We start from the raw sequence: 18,568 nt of genomic DNA, 5'->3' as shown, positions 1-18,568 counted from the left end.
TCATGAAGCAAACAGCAGAAAAACAATTTCGAAAGTACGAAAACTGTTTATAGTTGTACGGAGCACATATATTCTGAGGGTTGTAGAGAAGGCTAAGGTAATTCTATTACTTCATATAAAATATTCCTAGCGGTCTTCGTTACCAAGTTGTTCGCTCTCAAAGTAAAAAGTTAAAAAAAGCATTTTTGTTGTAACTTCAAAAAAATTATCATGGTGGCACTGAAAGTTGGGGGTTTCAATAACTCATAGTGGTGCTTATTTTCATATGTAAAACCGATGTTTTTTTTTCATACAGGGGAAGCTAAAATTTTTCACTTAAATTCACTCGTTTTTTAGTGAGTTGACGAAATCAGTTTTTTTATAGCTTCATTTTCTTCATAATTTTTCTACAAGAAAGGTGTGTCTTACTTTAATCGATATCTTGTACCGTTTTTGAGAAAATCGCATTCTTTTTTATCGACATTCATCAAACGTGCTAACAATTTGATATCAAATATAATAGCACATACCAAAGATGGTATGTGTTACCGCGAAAGTTATCAAAAATGTTTATGTTAACATTCATCGTCATCAATATGAGTTATTTTAATAATATCTTGGAGTTTACCGGCGAAAGTATTCAGATATGCATCTGATGCTCAGCCTTGCAGAAGGTAATGCTGTCGAAGCTGCTGTGCTGCATCCAAGGTGCTCATATTAAACATTCCTGATAACTTCAGCTGTAATACATTTCTTTTTTTTTTTTTTTATAATAAACTGCTGTTTTATTTTATTTGAAATTGTTGGCACGAACGGTGCATAGTCATATCAAAACGTGATCAAAAAAGGTACAGGATGTACCTTTTTTGTGCAAAAATTATGAAGAAATCAAACTATAAAAAAAATACCGATTTTGTCAACATACTAAAAAAAATAATGAGTTTAAATGAAAAACTTTGGCTTCCTTTGTATAAGGAAGATTTATGAAACATTTGTTTACATATGAAAATAAGGTCGACTACGAGTTACTACAATCGTCCAACTTTCATTGTTACCATGAAAACTGTTTGAAAGTTGCAGCAAAAATACGTTTTTTAACTTCTTACTTTAGGAGCGAATAACTTTGTAACGAACGCTGCTAGGAATGCTTTCGATATAAAAATACTAGCATTAATTTAGCCTTCTCTGTAACAGCAGGTTTCATGACACCACCTTTCCGGACACCCAGTATATTGTCACACCTCCGGTAGTTCCAGCTTGTAACACATAACCAACTCAACGTCCATACCACCACCACCTTCATTAAACTCGTATACTTTCCCATTATCGGTTCTATCCGTTACTCTAGTCTGCAGAGCACACGCGTGTTATATCTCCGTTTTTGTTATTTGAATTTCGATCGTCCCACATACCATAAGCACGTACGTGCTACCTAATTCTGTACACACGTAAACATCCAAAGTACAAACAATACATAAAAATCAGTCGTCAAACGGCGGTCGGTGAAAGAAATTTAATTCTGATCCACTATAAAGATGGCTACGGCCAAAGGGACGTAGCCAAAATCACATCATTGGGCGTTACTGCAATGAAAATAGAACCGCGAATAAGTCCCGTGTGGCCCCAAATAAAACATTTTCCGAAAGCGAAGAACGATGGATTGTACAAGAAATAACCAACAATTCTGAACAAAAGTTGTTCAAAATTGTCTATCGAGCTGAAAAGACAATTTAGGAAAAAAATTGAACTAGAAAACAATTCGACGCTTTTTGAGAAAAAAATGACATGCTCGGTCGAATTGCCAGAAATAAACCGTTTATTGCCCAAAGAGATAGGAAGCCGCAGAAGTAGCAGTGGAAATTTAAACTTCTCGAATTCAGTGATATTTGCTGATGAAATCAACTTATTTGGGTCAGATGGAAGAACGTCAGCATGGAGAACAACCAATGGAGAACTTAAAAAAATTTGGAAGTTACAGTGAAGCACGGTGGAAGGTGACCGATGAAGCGGGGGTGTATGTCGTCTGCAGACTTGCAGTCTGTACAGTCGGTGACTTGTATTTTATTGAAGAACTTATGAACAAATATGTTGATCGATATGCAGGGGTTCCTTCCTTGGAGGTTGGAGGTACCACCCGCGAATTATTGTACGAGAGCGCTTACACGCGAGCACTACTTGTAATACTTGTCGGTTCAGAGTACCGACGTTGCACTTCTAGTTACGAGAGTCCAGGACGGACTAGACACCTGCTTAGCAAGGTAAACGCGTGGGATCTCCCGAAAGTCGTGGAATCAGGACAACCCTTTGAACATTAACACGGTTTACTAACTGACTTGTAACACATAGCTATGACTAAGACTTAGTTGCAGAAATATAGGATTGAATGATCGCGATCCGATGAAGAGTACGAATTATGATCGTGAATTGGCGATGCATCGATCCGCCTTCAACTGATCAGTGACAATCGTGATAGGAAAGAAGATAATGATAATGTCCAGCTTCTTCCAGCCCTTAAGTACTGGAAGCTGATGGTCAGCAGACATGGGCGTACTCTTAGTCGGAGCGCATTTCACTCGAGGAATACCCATTTCGCCAGGCCTGACGGCCAATGGGCAGATTATCCCGTGACCCGAATATTGCCCTTATCCCGAATGGGACGTGATGGCACCCCCAATTACGACCACCGCCAATGGTAATTGTGGGGAATTTCGGTACCCAAGAATAACCTCCGATGCACATTTATAACTTGAGTGCCCCCCAATTTAGCTCTTAGCCAAAGTACAAAAGACGAGGAATTTGAACCATAAACCATTTCTTAGGGAAATTGACGGATCGCGACATCTGGGAGGCAACAAATGTAAGATGTGCAGGGGCGCAACTTGGGGTTTTAACCTGCTCGATGAAGACATCAAGACTTGGTTCACTAAGTCTTAACAAAATGCATGCGTCTGGATGTACTTGATGTTACTGAATAAGCCTCCGATATTGCACAGGGTGATTTTTCAAGCAGTTCTAAAATGGAACGTACTTGTAAACACGTCTCCTAGCTCGTTTAGTTTGCAAGATACGGGGTATCGAAGTTGCAAACACAAATCGCACATCATTTCACATCTTCCGATCTCTTCCGTTCAATTTTGCGAAATTTCGAATCCGGGAGTTTTTTTTTTGGGGGGTGAGAAATCCGAATTTTAACAACGATTTACTTGTATCTCCTAGAGGGCGCCACAAGCGATCATTAGGACACCCTTAGGCATCTGAAACGATTACGTCGATAATTAGCATGCGTGATCAGCTCGAGGTGCGATTTTCCCGGAAAACTGTCGCTTTCAGCGACGGCAGTAAAGTACGCGAAAAATTTGTTCCACCTGAAAGTGACGTACAGTGTGGCGCACAAAAATTGCAGCCGTTTAACGGTGTCCTAATTGTTGCTTGTGGCCCCCTCTAGAGGATATAAATATTTAAATCGTTGCGAAATTGAAATTTTCCATCTCAAAAAGCATTCCGAGTGGGAAATTTCACAAAATTAACCGGAGGAGGTCGAAAAATATCAAAGTATGTGTGATTTATTTTTTCAACTTTCACACCCCGTATCTCGAAAACTAAACGAGCTATATTGTGTGTGCAACACCTGTTTATAAGAACTTTCCACTTGAAAACTACTTGGAAAATCACCCTGCGAAATATCGGCCACTTATTCCATAAAAGCTTGTATTAAGACAATATAGGGAAGATATAAGTGCTAAAAAATTAGAGCTTAACAATAATTATCGTTTTTATCATGATAACGACCCCGAGGACATTTCACATCAGGCCCGCAGTCGGTTGCTGCATAACTGCCCAAATGTCATTAAAACACCACCCGATCCTCCAGATTTAAGTGCAAGTGACAGTTTGCGGTGCATAATAAAAAATAAAGTGCGCAACGCCCAATATCTGACAAAAATGATTTAAAATCCAAAGTCATCGAAGCTGGGGGCACCGTTAGCCCAGAAGATGTGAGATTGTTGGTAGGATCGATGCCTGCTGAATGCTCACAGGCACTCATTGATGACAAGAGAGAACCGACCAAGTGTCAGCAGTGCCGTGTTAATTTATGGGAGTTTGTTAATCTTATAAATATTTTAAATTTGCGTTTTTCAGCATTTATGGCGTGATATTTAAATTAAATACACATATTTGCTAAAAATCTGGGGATATTTTAAATTTTGTTAAAATTATAAATTTTTTTACGTTGAAACGAGCTTTGAATTTACTTATAACACTTATTTTTATCTCAATTTACTAAATTCCAAGCTAAGGGATCTTCATAAAAGGTTACAGGTATGCAAAACATAAATTGTAAGAGAATGAATGATTCAAAACTCTTTAAAAAAAAATACAGATTTAAAGTTCAATATGAAGTGTGTTGTGCTCACGCGTTTGTGGTGGTGTTACAACACATTTCCATACTCAGGATAAAGCTATCCAAACCTTGCTGATTAATATCGTTCCAGGCTTGTTGGAGAGCACAAAATGACTGATTTTGCTCTTAAAATTCATTCGAATTTCAAAGAACGCTTCTCTGACGCATGTCCCAAACATACTCAATTGAGTTTAGATCGGGAGATTGCGCGGGCTAATCCACAACTGGAATATTTTCTTCTTCCAGGAAATTGCTAGTGATTCTGGCAATATGTGGAAGAGCATCGTCATACATCGAGGTAAAATTTGAACCGATAATGTTACTCTAACACCAACAAGTTCTAAAACGTTTTTAACGGAACCTTATGCTGAGAAGGAGGTTTTAGGAAAACTAAGTTGGTTCTAGAACTAAATAAAATTCTCGCTTACACCATGATTGTGTCTCTTCTGTAGCTGTGAACTTCCCGTGTGTGTTGAGTGCACCAGATGCTCTCCAAACACGTGTTCTTCGGGAATCTGGATGAACGCCGAATCAAAACTCATCGCTCAACAAAACGCTTCTCCGCCGATCCAGTTTCCATATCACACGTTGTCGAGCTCGTACTAGTCAAGGGGCGCGATTCCCACTGTTTAAAGGTTGAGATCTCCAACGCCTTTTGAAGACGAAATTACCTTGTCTGAATCTCCTGTAGATGGTATGCCTCAAAACATCTACGTTATGAATCCCGTGTAGATGATTATACAACTGGGTTGCAGTCATAGTGCAATTTCTTTGAGCTTCTAATTGGACGTAACGGTCCATACGAGGATGGCTCACCTTCGGCCGATCCAAGTGTGTCTCTCGCGCCTTGCCAGTCTCTCGATAACAGCTCCAGAGGCGAGTGTTAACGCTCTGGGTGGTTCCCATATCATCGGCGACGGCAATTTGCAATAGCCCGGATTTACATATTCTTACAGGTCCTAAAATTTCATTTTTTTTTAAATGTCGTCTAGACTTCTTTAAAATAATGAAAACTATGTAAAATTATGAAAAAAAACGATCAGTAGGTACCGAACGAGACAATCCCAGTACAGTAATTTCGTATGTCAATCTTAACGTTGCTTTTCTATATACTGCAACGGCCCTGTATAAAAAATGTTTTTATACAGGGCTGTCTGAAAAATACCTCCTATTTGTATGTTTACATTAGTAAGCATTACAGATATCACGATACGCTACATACACAATAGTAAAGCAGATAGAGAACATTTTATTAATTAAAATCTTTAATATCCTTGAGCGTGTATGTATGAAATTTCTTAAATAAACTTTCAGTAGTTAAGTGTGGCACATCTGAGGTAAAGTATTAATTTCTATGCTTAAGAAACAGCCACATTAAGTGAATTGTCTTATGCCATATTTTGGAATAAATATTGTGTTTCCGAGACAAGTTAGTTTCTCTTAATATCGATTGTATCACTTAAGTGTGTTTAAGTTGCTGTGGGTACTTAAAACTTGCGTGGTGCTAAACGTCAGTTAAGGAGGTTGTGACGCGTCCAAGGGTGCAGTCTGTGGGTACATACAGTTGGTCGGAATTGGTTTGTTTTAACAGAGAAAATGTGTTTCCCGATTGGACAGAGCAAAATAGACTTAAGCGCCAGCGGCTAGATTTTTGAGAAATGTTTAATGTTGAAAATCGCTCGATTTCTTCGTTGCCAATCGAGACATGGGGCTTTTTCAATTTTTGGCTATTTTGAAAATTGCGCTCAATTTTTTTATTTCAAAGAATATTCCAATTTTGCAAGCACACTCTTAAGAAGCTATTTTGGTTGCAAACCAGTGGCTCACTCAGATGCTTCTATGCTTGTCCATTCCGTCAGAAATAGATAATTTTTTTAAAACGTAAACCGTAGCTGGCTATCAACTTAAAAAAATGCTCGTGTTTAGCCTTTTCCGATGATACAATATCGTTGGTACCTATTTCCAAAAATGGCGAAAATATTACACAATTTTCCTTTAACCTTTCCCCCCCCTTTTTCCCTTCCTTTTTAACCGAAACGGGCCTTGGGTTTGTGTTAACTTCTTTACTCAATCACTTATAATTTAATGTTCTATATTTGTTCCAACAAAATAAGTAAAACTCTAATCTATCATTTAAAACTATAATTAACAATAAAACGAACAAAGGAGCATTCAAGGTATTTCACGAATTAGAAGTCTAACTAAAGAAGTAGTCTGCGAGGGTGTTCAAGCTGAACACCTTCTTGTTGAATACACGATGAACATCCTTTAGGCACCGAGTTGCAGTTATTTATTAACTCAACTAGTCTAATAGCTGACCTAGTAGTCTGCTGCAGTTCCGCCCTTGTTTCAATAGTTATTCCCTCAAATATAAGATTTTTTAACATCTCCCAGAGAAAGAAATCTAGGAGAGTTGACCCGCAAGCTGCTGGAAAAGCTCCGTTTTGCTGATATGTAACATTTTAGCACACCAAGCTTTTCAACATTTAAATGCGAATTTTTATTTAACAATTTTACCACCAAACTTTAACGATTGACAGCGGTAATCTGATAAAAACATAAATAAAATCTCGGAAACGAGTGATTGCTCCGAGGTCCGCTTCGATTAAAGGGAAAACGTCGAATGTTTCCGCCATTTCTGTAAATAGTTACCCACAATTTTATATCGTTGGAAAGGGCCAAACACCAGCCCTTTTTAATTTCACAGTCAACTGTGGTCCTCATTATATAATATGAAATAAAAAAATATATATACAGAGTGTTAAAGTTATTAAAAAATTAGTTTATTTGGTTAATAACTTCGGTACTTCTTATGGTATTTTAATGAAATTTTGCAGTGATGCACAGTTCGATGAGGCATTCTTTTGCTATAATTTAAGTAAAAAAAAATTTAACCGGAGAAGGGAAATTGGGGGGCACGGACGCGTGCTCCCCCCAAAGTTTTTTTTGCGCGCGCCAATGGTGAACGTGTTTAATTTTTTAAACTAAATATTTTTTTTCTTAATTTGTTCATTTTTGTAAAATTTTGATTTACCGCTTACTTTAGAAGATATTCCAGCATATTGCCCCTCAACACATGGTAATGTGGTGGAACATCATCCAACTGAAAGCACATATTCGTTTAAATATCTGGGCAGGAACAGTTGACAATTTTCTCTGAGATCCGGTTTTCATGTCTCCGCGATTAAATGCTGAACAATTTCTATTTTTTTTAAGAAATTCATTTAGAAATTTACTAGATGATTTGCCCTCAAATGTGCGTCGAAATGTGTGGTTAATAATAATAATAACTTTAACACTCTGTATAGTGAATATAAAACGCCAAAGAAAAAAGTCGCATAAAGAAAGTCGACTTATTTTCGCTCAAAGAGTCTGTGGTTAGCGGATTGGCCTACTAATTTGTGACGCCCTGTATACAGGGTGTTTCCTAACTACGTGTAAAAAATTTAAAGGCGCAATCTTCGACTGATTTTGAGTCAAAAATATCTAATAAACATATGTCCGCAAATGCTTTGTATCCAAGATACAGGGTGTTGACTGAAAAACGTTGAAAAAGGTTTTAAAGGTTCCTAAAGGTTTGGTGGTATTTACTAACTTGTTTATTGTTAGTTTTTTTGCTACTTTCACTACTATAATCAAGATAGTCAGTGTTATTTTGGTGTTTTACTCTCTAAAGTGAAAGAATTTAGTTCGGTGTCCCAAAAATCAAATTATACCTCAGTTTTGAAAATTTTTCAAATGCCTAATTACACTAATCAAGAAATGGCCAAAATGGTTTTTGTTTACGGCCTTGCTGATGGTATGTGTTTGGCAGTGAGGCGCATTTACATGGAAAGGTTTCCGAACCACCAAGCTCCCAACCACCAAACCTTTAAAAACCTCTTTCAACGTCTTTGTGATACAGGATCTCTTATGAAAACTCTAGGAGGAGGAAAGCCAATAACACGTCGAACACCAGAAGTGGAGGAAGAAATCTTAAGACGTATTGAAGAAAACCCCGGAACCCCCGGAATTGTCTTTTCTAAAATTCAAACACCCAAATCGAGTCATTTTGGAAATAAAATCTTTTTCTTGTCACATTTCAACACCCTGTATCTTGGAAACAAGGCATTTGCGGACATATGTTTATTAGACATTTTTGACTCAAAATCAGTCGAGGATTACGCCTTTAAATTTTTTATACGTAGTTAGGAAACACCCTGTATATGTATTCCTGATAAAATGAAAAAAACTAGAGAAAAAATCTAAATCAGCCACTGGATTGCTCTCAAAAATGTGTTTACAAAATTAAAATATTCTTTGACACAAAACAAATTACGGAGAACTTTCAAAATTTCCAAAAATTTGAGAACGCCCTATATCTCGGTTGACACGGCAAATAGCGTCGGGCGGTTTTTACCATTGAACATATCTCAGAAATCGAACCCATGACATCTAAGTCGATTTTGCCTTATCTAATCGGGAAATGGGCTTTCTCTGTTAAAACTGACCGATTCCGACCACACTGCGCGTTACATCAACTCTATTTCTCGCAAGGACACGCGTTGATATATTTTGTAAATTTTCTCTAAAACTATATCGTGTTCATATTACATAACTAGATATTTGTTACCCAACAATGGGCTGACAACAAAGTTTCATACAAATCTGAACGTTACACCGCACATCGAACAATACAACGAACCGAACGCCGGATAAAAGGAAACGGGCAACAAAACCACAAGATTTGGTGCCTCGTCCAAATTACTTTCTTGTTCGGCATTCAGTACGTTTTTTGATGTGGGCTGTACGAAGCTTTATAAAATACTTTACAAAATACATATTTACTAACTGTACATGTACATTCATATAACTGCAGTACTTTAACTCTTTGCTTTAGGGCAGCAGCATGAACACCGAGATCCCTCTTCATGCAACAGTCGTCTGTGGTCCGTTACCGGGTACAGCGACCGTGCATCGGGAGAGGGTCGTACATGGCCAGTGGTGTCGCTTAGCAATAATAATTGTAGAGCAAGAGGAACAATGAGTTCAGTAGGAGGTGGGGGGCTGGCAGGAGCTTCATCGGCGGTAGGGAACATTTCTCAAGGGCAACAGCAACAGCCCCCTACCGCCCCCAAGCGACCTCCCAGACGTGTTCAAAAACCACCGCCGGATCGTCCCAAACGCGCTCTCTTCTGTCTCACTCTTAAGAATCCTATTAGAAAAATGTGCATTGATGTTGTCGAATGGAAGTATCCTTTATTTAGAGTGTAATGGACTAATACGTGGTGTTGATGTATGCGTGTCATAAGCTTCGAGGAGAGAGACTTCTCTCAACAAACGATGAGAATAAATCAACATAACATCCACAATACGAGGTGTCCCAAATAGAGTGAGTTCTGTGGGGATTATGGACGCGCTGAGAGATGCGAAGGGGCTCAAATTTGAAAAAAGATGCGCATTTTCGTGTCCGTTCGGAAAATATTCTAAAGTTAACATTAATAAGTGCAGGGGTTGTCAAAATATGAGCAACAAAAGCTGAAAACTGCGATTTTCGAAAATAATAAAATTCGAGCCCGCAGTTTGTGTAAATCCTACGAAATTTGGCAGTTCTGTATTATCGACAACTGTCAATCGAATGGCGTTTTCCGAATTCTTCTTTTAGATTTCGAGAAATTATATCGAATTTTTCAGTTCCGTATTATCGACAACTGTCAATCGAATGGCGTTCTCGGAATTCTTTTAGATTTCGAGAAATTATATCGAATTTGGCAGTTCCGTATTATCGACAACTGTCAATCGAATGGCGTTTTCCGAATTCTTCTTTTAGATTTCGAGAAATTATATCGAATTTTTCAGTTCCGTATTATCGACAACTGTCAATCGAATGGCGTTCTCGGAATTCTTTTAGATTTCGAGAAATTATATCGAATTTGGCAGTTCCGTATTATCGACAACTGTCAATCGAATGACGTTCTCGGAATTCTTCCTTTAGATTTCGAGAAATTACATCGAACTCTGTTACTTCCTATGGCCGCCATATTGGATTTTGGTGGCGTCGATTAAACAAAAAAAAGGCTTTCCAGCCACGCCTCATGAAAGCGCCATTGGACCCGCCAGAGGGAGAAAAATAAAAACATTATTTCACCCTAGTAGGTTCAAAAACAAGTGCTATGTTTTATACTATTCAAAGAGCATCACTAGACTTTGGTGTTAAGATAGATACGTTCGTGAAGCCCTACGAACAAGTCTTCACTATCGTTGTATTCGAGATTAGTTTTTACTCTTTTAAAGTTATTTTGATCAATTTTACACTTTTATTCGGCAAAAAATAAAAAATAATACAATTATGCAACGGTTTTCGAATTAAGAAAAGCTGGAGATTAATAACTGCTACAATTTGAGTGGAAGAAATGCAGGCAAAGCTCAAAATGTGCATCTTCAGAGGCGTCAACCTGAGCTTACAGTATTTAATAGACTTAAAGTGAACCTAGTTAAGTGGGGATCTCTAGAGAGGAAAACCAGAACACTCAGGATTAATGAAAATGTTGAAAACTATTTTGTTGGAAGTGTTGTTGAAAACTCTTGTATCTCACTGCGAAAAAGAAAATATAATATTGGTACAGCGAGATCAACTGCTCATCGGGCCCTAAAGAAAAATAAATTTAAATCATACCGAGAACTTGTTAGCCAAGGTCTTAGAGATGGTGACGCTGGGGGAACACTTCATTTTTGCAATTGATTTTTGAAAAAATCTAGAACAGATCCTCAATTTTCTATTAGAGTTTTATGGTCTGACGAAACACATTTCACAAACTGCGGAATATTCAACAGGAAAAACAACGCATATTGGGATGACGAAAATCCAAGAACGAACTGGGAATTGAGGCATCAAGTCAAATGGGACTTTAATGTATGGCTTGAAATTCTTAATGGACATATGATATTTGTAACTTTTGATGGAACACTGACTGGGGAAAAATATGTAGTTTCTGCAGCAAAACGTTGCATAAATAATTGAAGATTCCTTACTGGCTACTGTAGCTAACATGTGGTTTCAGCAGGATGGGGCACCGCCACATAACTTCGTTCGTGTTTACGGAATATCTAAATGATACGTATGGAAATAATTGGATTGCAAATCGAGGACCTGTCAGTTGGCCAGCACGTTTTCCAGACTTGACACTAATCGATTTTTTCGTTTAAGAATATGTAAAGGATAAGATTTATTGCAGATCCTACGATATAGCAGCAGAGTTGGAGGCTGCAGTTGTGCGAACCATTCAGGAAATATCTCTAGACATGGTAAAAAGTGGTATGCCCGTTGTTAACCGCTGTAAAGTTCGTGTTAACCATAACGGAGAAATATTTGAACATTTTTTATAGTTATTAGGATTAATAATTCCTGCTCATGGCAAGAAAATGTACCAATTCCTTTATTGTGTTTCTCTGTTAATTTTGGTAAAATTTATGGAATTAAAATTGCGTTAATATTAAAAATATATTAAGTTTTTATTGACTATTTGACGCCACCAAAATTCAATATGGCGGCCATAAGAAATAATAAAGTTAGATGTAGTTTATCAAAATTTTGAAAATCTAGAAAAATTCTGGGAACGCCATTCAAATGACAGTTGTCGATAATATAGAATTGCCAAATTTCGTAGAATTTATTCAGACAGTCTAATCATAATTTATGATTTTCGAAAATCAGTTTTCATTTTTTTGTTCAAATTTTCACAATTCTTGTAAATATCTTCAATTTTAAAATATGTATTTTCTGAACGGGCATAAAAATGCGCATCTTTTTTTTTTTTTTTTTTTTTTTTTTTTTAATTTGAGCCACCTTTTATTTCTTGCCGCTTCCATAATCCTCATGGAACTCACGTTACTCGAGACACCCTGCATATCATCAAATGCCACCACATAGAGTGCGCATCATATGGGACGTTTCTTTGTTTATAAGTTTAAGTAATTTTCTATTTGTTTTCCGCTTCTACTTGAAAAACGATTAGATCTTACATACAAATAAAAAACAAATGGCTGTCTATCACGTTCAAGCTGGTTTTTTTTTATATAAAAAACTTCACCATTTACTATTATACCTCAAAATGTGGAAAATACAAAAAGGACACAGATTCTTAATTTTAAAATAATTCTAATCACGTAGCAATTTTCAAGTTTTTTGAGAACTTTAATTTTTTAAAAATGTTTTTGGACTTTTGCGTTTTTGAGATATTGAAATCTGCCAGCACGGCAATACTATTACATAAAAAATATCGTTTGAATTAGTATTTATTAATTAAAGCTGTAACAAATACATTTTTTTCAAGAAGACGTAAAATACATTGAAGAGAATACGTTCGCCTTGGTGCAAAGTTGATGTATATCATACAGCAACAATTCAGCTTACTTTATTACGGTAATTTTTTAAAACAAATTGACTCAGAAATAAATTTTTAGACAAACGTCAGCTTGTGTAATACACAGCACTACATCCATATTGTACCCAAATGGCTCCACTATATACTAGTTATTATTTATGTACTAAACCGAGTTTCAAAATTTATAAGAGGACCAATAAAAGAATTTTTTTTTCATTGCAATAAATTGTTAAGGTTGGAAATTGTGAAATTATCGTTATATATATATATATATATATATATACCATCTCGTCAAAAGAAAATTTAAATTATATTGATTGCTGGGAAAAAACACACCTCATTGAAAAGCTGTCACCTTGCATATCCGACATCCAAAAAAGAATATTCAGCAACCTAAGGTCACTAACTTAATAGCCAAGTTTACATTCACTAGTTCAGTAGATGATTGTGTGAATTTCAAATGGCCTCATAAGCGACCAAAAAGCCCTAAAGGTGTAAAATGACAAGTTTATTTGGGTGTAGTCGACATCATAAAATACGTTTTGCATGGAAGCAAATTGTGTCCATACACGCCAAAATTTAAAAACGCCTTGAAAAAACGTGATTTCGGCATGAGAGTGGAGTTTTCTTTTGGGCTTGAAGGCAAACAAGAAGAAAGTCTTGAATCTTCTTATTAAATATTAGGGACCGGCGAAGCGTCCTTTATATTTAATGAAGCTCACAAAACTGTAGATCTCGCTGTAACTGAATGAAGCGATCAATATGATTTTAAAACTAATGTAAAGTGGTATAAAAAAAAATATATACATATATATATATATATATATATATATATATATATATATATATATATATATATACGTTATATATGATGCTTAGGAAAATTTATTAAATTTTTTAAGTACTGAATTAATCGATACTTTCCATAGAATAGATCTAGTCGCAAGAACACTGTGGTTTTAGGGCGACGGAATATCTCTACATAAATAAAGGCGCGTTAGGGAACGCTTTCTGGAAATGTTCTAGCACCGATTAATGGGGCGCAATATAGAATCATTTTGACCCGGCAGTTCACCTGATTTGAGCCCACTGGACTTTATTAAAAAGTAATTTTTAAATCAAAACGTTTACGAACAAAGAACCTTTCACGATGTCGATCATTTTGAGATAGTTGTTCGAAAAAATGTTTCAAACACCTGTAAATTCGCAAATAATAACAAATTAATTAACGGAGGCTTCCATAAAAACATGATTTCGTACTGAATACCATGGAAAGTATACAAAACACACACACACACACACACACATATATATATATATATATATATATATGTTTTACTGTTGCTATACCAGAGGAAAAAAAGTGTATAAAGAATTTTATTTCCAGTAACGAACATTTTTGTGTATATTTGATTTAATATACAGGGTGTTTCAGAATAGTATATCATAAATTTAAGGAGTGATTCGGAAGTGATTTTGAGAAAACAAGTTTATATGAACCTAGTTCCGTTTTCGCTTTCTGTCTGAAATACAGGGTGTTAAAATCTGCTATATATTTTTTAATAAGTCCGGACCTGCATTAAATAATTTTATCAAACTTGGTGGGCGTAAGTTAGGTGTAGAAACCCATCTTTTAAAAGAAAAACGAATATTTAAATGCAAGCAGTGGCGCCTCCAAGGCCATGACCGTGATCACTTTTTGTGAAAAATATGTTACACCGCTGCTTTTTCAAAAAAATCAAAGTCGTTTTCTTAATTTTAGTTGTTTTTGTTGAAAAAATGGTCTCTTAAATTTTTTTCGTAACATCGAGCGTTTCCAAACAACAAACGGTGTAGTTAACATTGTATGTTACAATAACGACCAAATTAGTTATAATAATACTTAATTTGTAGCAATTTATAACGACCATTTAGACGAACAAAAATTAAATAAGTTGCTGAAAATGTCCTCCGTTAAGAACACGATTTCTATTTTTTGTAAAAGCAGCGGTGTAACATGTTTTCAACAAATGTCCTGCTTCCGTACAGAAATAGAGGTTTTGTTCAAACCGATCTCGGACGTTTCGCAGCATTTCAGATGTAACCTTGCGACATTCATCAATGATTTGTTGACGTAAACAATTTAGAGACTCTGGCTGAGTTTTATAAATTTTACTCTTTAAGTCGCCCCATAGAAAAAAATCTAACGGACTTAAATCTGGTGATCTTGCGGGCCCCTCCACTGGTCCTCTTCGGCCCGGCTTCGGTTTTTTTCACAATTTTTTTTTAATGTAAGTTACGAATTGAAAAAACACTATTATTTGTTAAAATGTTGGATTCTTCAACGTTTATAACGTGATTTCCCGAAAACTACTGCGTCAAATTCAAAAACTCGATAGCATTAAAAAGAGATTTCGATGATCTTTAAAATCAGGCATCACTTGACCCCTAATCCCATTTAAGGTTTAAGGGTTGCACCTTCCCCCGTCAAGGGGTTGAAACTAGCAATGTTGACAATGGCCGTAAAAGATTTCCCCCTCGAAATAAAAATCGAGGAGTCTCAACGATTTTTTTTTTTTGAGCGTAAATATGAGAAATCGGCCTTGTTTCGTTTTCATTGGCCCACCCTGCATACTTTTTATACTACGGTATAGCAACAGTAATTATTGTGAAATATATTTTCATCCTTCTCTGCTAACTTTATTAATAGCACGACATGTAATTAATATCTGCTGGGATTTATAATAGCTATTTAATCCATAATGTAGCCATTTTAGGCTGATATTTGTTTATAAATTTATTTCTGTAGCAGTTATCTTTATCAGAATACCACCATGTATGCCGTAATGCATGCTTTACCATATAGATCAACTTTCTACTGTAAGGCGTGTATAGCCTTTTTAATGTACTTTGCATTTTTTTAAAGTTATTTAGTACAACTTTAACTAATTAATATTCATTCAAATAGTTACTTTCTTGCACTAAGACTATTGTCACTAGGTTGCCAAGCTGTTTCAATATCTTGGAAACTCAGAAAAAAAAACTTAAAGTCGCACGAGAAACTTGACTTCGGTATATGGATAGAAAATAAGAAAATAAGAAATTTTAAAAAATCCTTTGCTGCTTTTCCTTGAAAAATGACATTATGCATTTTTTTTAGTTGCAATTTTACAGTTCTATAAATAGTCGTTTGTTTTTGGATTTGAAGATTTTTCTCATCGTTTTTAAAGCAGAATCGAAGCGGAAATTCGACATTTTCGAAAATTGATGAGCAAAAAAAATGCCCATGTGATGGGTGCTGTTTGTGTGACCAGGGAGATAGAAAAATGACACAGGGTGTTAAAATTTTAAATATATTTAAATTATTTTAATTAATTTATCAAAAACACGTTTTTACCCAAAACTTGGCCCCCGTCTTCGGTACTTTGCACTGTTTTAAAAACTGTCTGGAACTGACGTTGGTTTGAATCTATGCATCAATGAAGACCTACGGAACCCCCAAGTACCAAATTACGAGGTAAAATGTTTGTAATAGATTACAAGAATGCCACTTTAGGGATTATTGCATTATTTAGAATATTCCATAATTTTTAAGAGGGGCGCGTCCTGAAAATTACTAACATAATCGCATTAAAACTCCCTATATACACATTAATGGACACACGCCGAATTTCAGTTTTTGACGTCATTCGGATTATCACCATATCAAATGATTTATTATTTCAAAGTTTTAGTGTTTGTTTTATTTCATTTTTCGAAATAGCTATATTAAAAATAATATTCAAGTGTTTGCCTTCGATTAATTGTTTTATTATTATAAACGTATAAATGTATATTATTTCAATATTTTTTTGCGTATGTTAATAGTGGGTAATGACCCTCTGTAGTTTCATTGGAAACCAATTAATGAGCGAATTTATCGAATTGATAGTTTATTGATTATGATAATTATTGAGATTAATAGTAAAACCGCGAAGTTATATTTTATCAAGTTTTGGAATAAAATCATTTTACGCAATTTACAGCAAAACGTCGAGGTTCCATTCGGAATGAAATAAGAACCGACGTGTCGGGTAAGTTTACAGGGAGAGCCAGCTAAAATCAAAATTTTTTCTATTTCTAAACGATTAAAAAAGCTCTCTGGTTCCGAACAAATACCTATTTGAATTTAGAAATTTCTCTCCTTAACGTATTTGGAAAGACCCTTTGAGTGGCTGATTTTGATGACAATTTTTGCCAATTGCGTAGCTCTGGCTGTATACACTCCATTTCCTAATGGTGATTCCAATACCACAAATACATATTTGGTAAGGTCCAATCACAATTGTTTATACGTGTTACGTATTTCGTCTATCGTTAATTATTTTTTTTTTAGGAAAAAATTGAGTACATCTTTTTAGTAATTTTCACGGCGGAATGTATTATGAAAATTATTGCTTATGGTTTCTTAATGCACCCAGGAGCGTATTTGAGAAATGGATGGAATCTGTTAGATTTTACGATCGTAGTGATAGGGTGAGAACTATTTAATATTCACGAAGGTGCCTGCAGATCTTTTTTATAACTTTATTAATTTTCAAGGATGATAAGTACTGCCCTCTCATTTTTAACAAGAGACAGCTTCGATGTGAAAGCTCTAAGAGCCTTTAGAGTGTTGCGTCCTTTGAGACTTGTTTCTGGAGTACCCAGTACGTATATTAGCTTTATTTGTTGTCGTTAGCGCTCGATGACAATTAAATGTCCTTATTGATTTCTAGGTCTTCAAGTTGTACTAAATTCAATTCTTCGTGCCATGGTGCCTTTATTACACATTGCTCTATTGGTGTTGTTTGTAATAATAATTTACGCCATAATAGGACTGGAGTTGTTCTCAGGACAGATGCATAAGACTTGTTACAAGGATTCAACAAGTATATTTCCGATTGCGTTATCGAGAGGTTGATTTTAATGTCTCAGGTCGTAGATGAATCAATGGAAGTGCCGATAACGTGTGGGGATGGGTTCAATTGTTCTGCCGGGTATACTTGTGGGCTGGATTGGGAGGGTCCAAATGCCGGCATTACGAATTTCGACAATTTTGGTTTAGCTATGTTGACAGTTTTCCAGTGTATTACCCTAGAAGGGTGGACTGATGTACTTTATAATGTAAGGCAAATGCATTCTGACTGCGTTATACAGGATGTTTCATTTTTTAAAGGGACACGAGCAATTATCCCTGAAACCAAAGTTAAAATTAAAAAAAAAAAGGGCCAACTTTACGTTACGGGAAATCACACATTAAAAACATTTAGTTTTTCCCCGATTTCAAATATTATTGTGAGTATAAATATATAAATTTTTTTTTAACTTTTTGCCTTTACATCCCTTTTTGCGTGTAATTCCTCATTCGAACGAACCTAAAAAAAACTAAAATACTAGGTGGCTCTTGTGCAAAAAAATATTTCGCACAAGAGACATCTCGCCTTTGAGAAAATTAAAAATACACTAAAACCACGTTTTAGTTACCCCATCCAGCGTTCTCCCCTTCACTCCACGATCCCGTGTGCCAGTTGGACCTAAAAATACATTGTCGGAACGCGTTATTGTTTAAACACGTTGAGTGCCACGTGACGCGATTTTGGAAAATGATTTTTGATGAATACGGGAACTTCCATAGGAAAATTAATGTTTCTGGATACTTTTCATGAATTGGCAGTCAGTGTAGCAAGAGAGTTAAATAAATTATCAGCACTTGATTTAGTATACACTTTTTGCCTAAAATTCCGGTTTTCGGGAATATCTCAGAAACCGCTACATTTACGAAAAAAGTCATACGAACTAAAGTTGCAGCCAACGAAATCTCCTA

The 18,568-nt window shown here is 35.8% G+C and overlaps 2 protein-coding genes across 4 annotated transcripts in view; one reads left to right on the top strand and one right to left on the bottom strand.

The window, feature by feature from the left end:
- The window catches only part of LOC136347105 (fork head domain-containing protein FD5-like), a 153,401-nt gene that overhangs the window by 41,189 nt on the left and 93,644 nt on the right, over positions 1-18,568 (bottom strand). The gene's annotated exons all lie outside the window — the stretch shown is intronic.
- The window catches only part of Ca-alpha1D (Ca[2+]-channel protein alpha[[1]] subunit D), an 82,813-nt gene that overhangs the window by 24,707 nt on the left and 39,538 nt on the right, over positions 1-18,568 (top strand). For 2 of the 3 annotated variants that reach the window (XM_066296705.1, XM_066296702.1), the window contains exons 2-7: positions 9,261-9,612; positions 16,925-17,030; positions 17,099-17,238; positions 17,305-17,411; positions 17,481-17,633; positions 17,687-17,868. In XM_066296705.1, coding sequence (XP_066152802.1) covers positions 9,261-9,612; positions 16,925-17,030; positions 17,099-17,238; positions 17,305-17,411; positions 17,481-17,633; positions 17,687-17,868 — 1,040 coding nt within the window. Of the gene's footprint in view, positions 1-9,260; positions 9,613-16,924; positions 17,031-17,098; positions 17,239-17,304; positions 17,412-17,480; positions 17,634-17,679; positions 17,869-18,568 lie in introns of those variants that run through there. The other variant, XM_066296703.1, reaches the window with a different exon arrangement.

The sequence above is a fragment of the Euwallacea fornicatus genome, chromosome 26, assembly GCF_040115645.1.
Source record: "Euwallacea fornicatus isolate EFF26 chromosome 26, ASM4011564v1, whole genome shotgun sequence".
Lineage (NCBI taxonomy): Eukaryota > Metazoa > Arthropoda > Insecta > Coleoptera > Curculionidae > Euwallacea > Euwallacea fornicatus.
The sequence above is the reverse complement of the archived record's forward strand: the minus strand, read 5'-3'. Positions and strand labels throughout refer to the sequence as shown.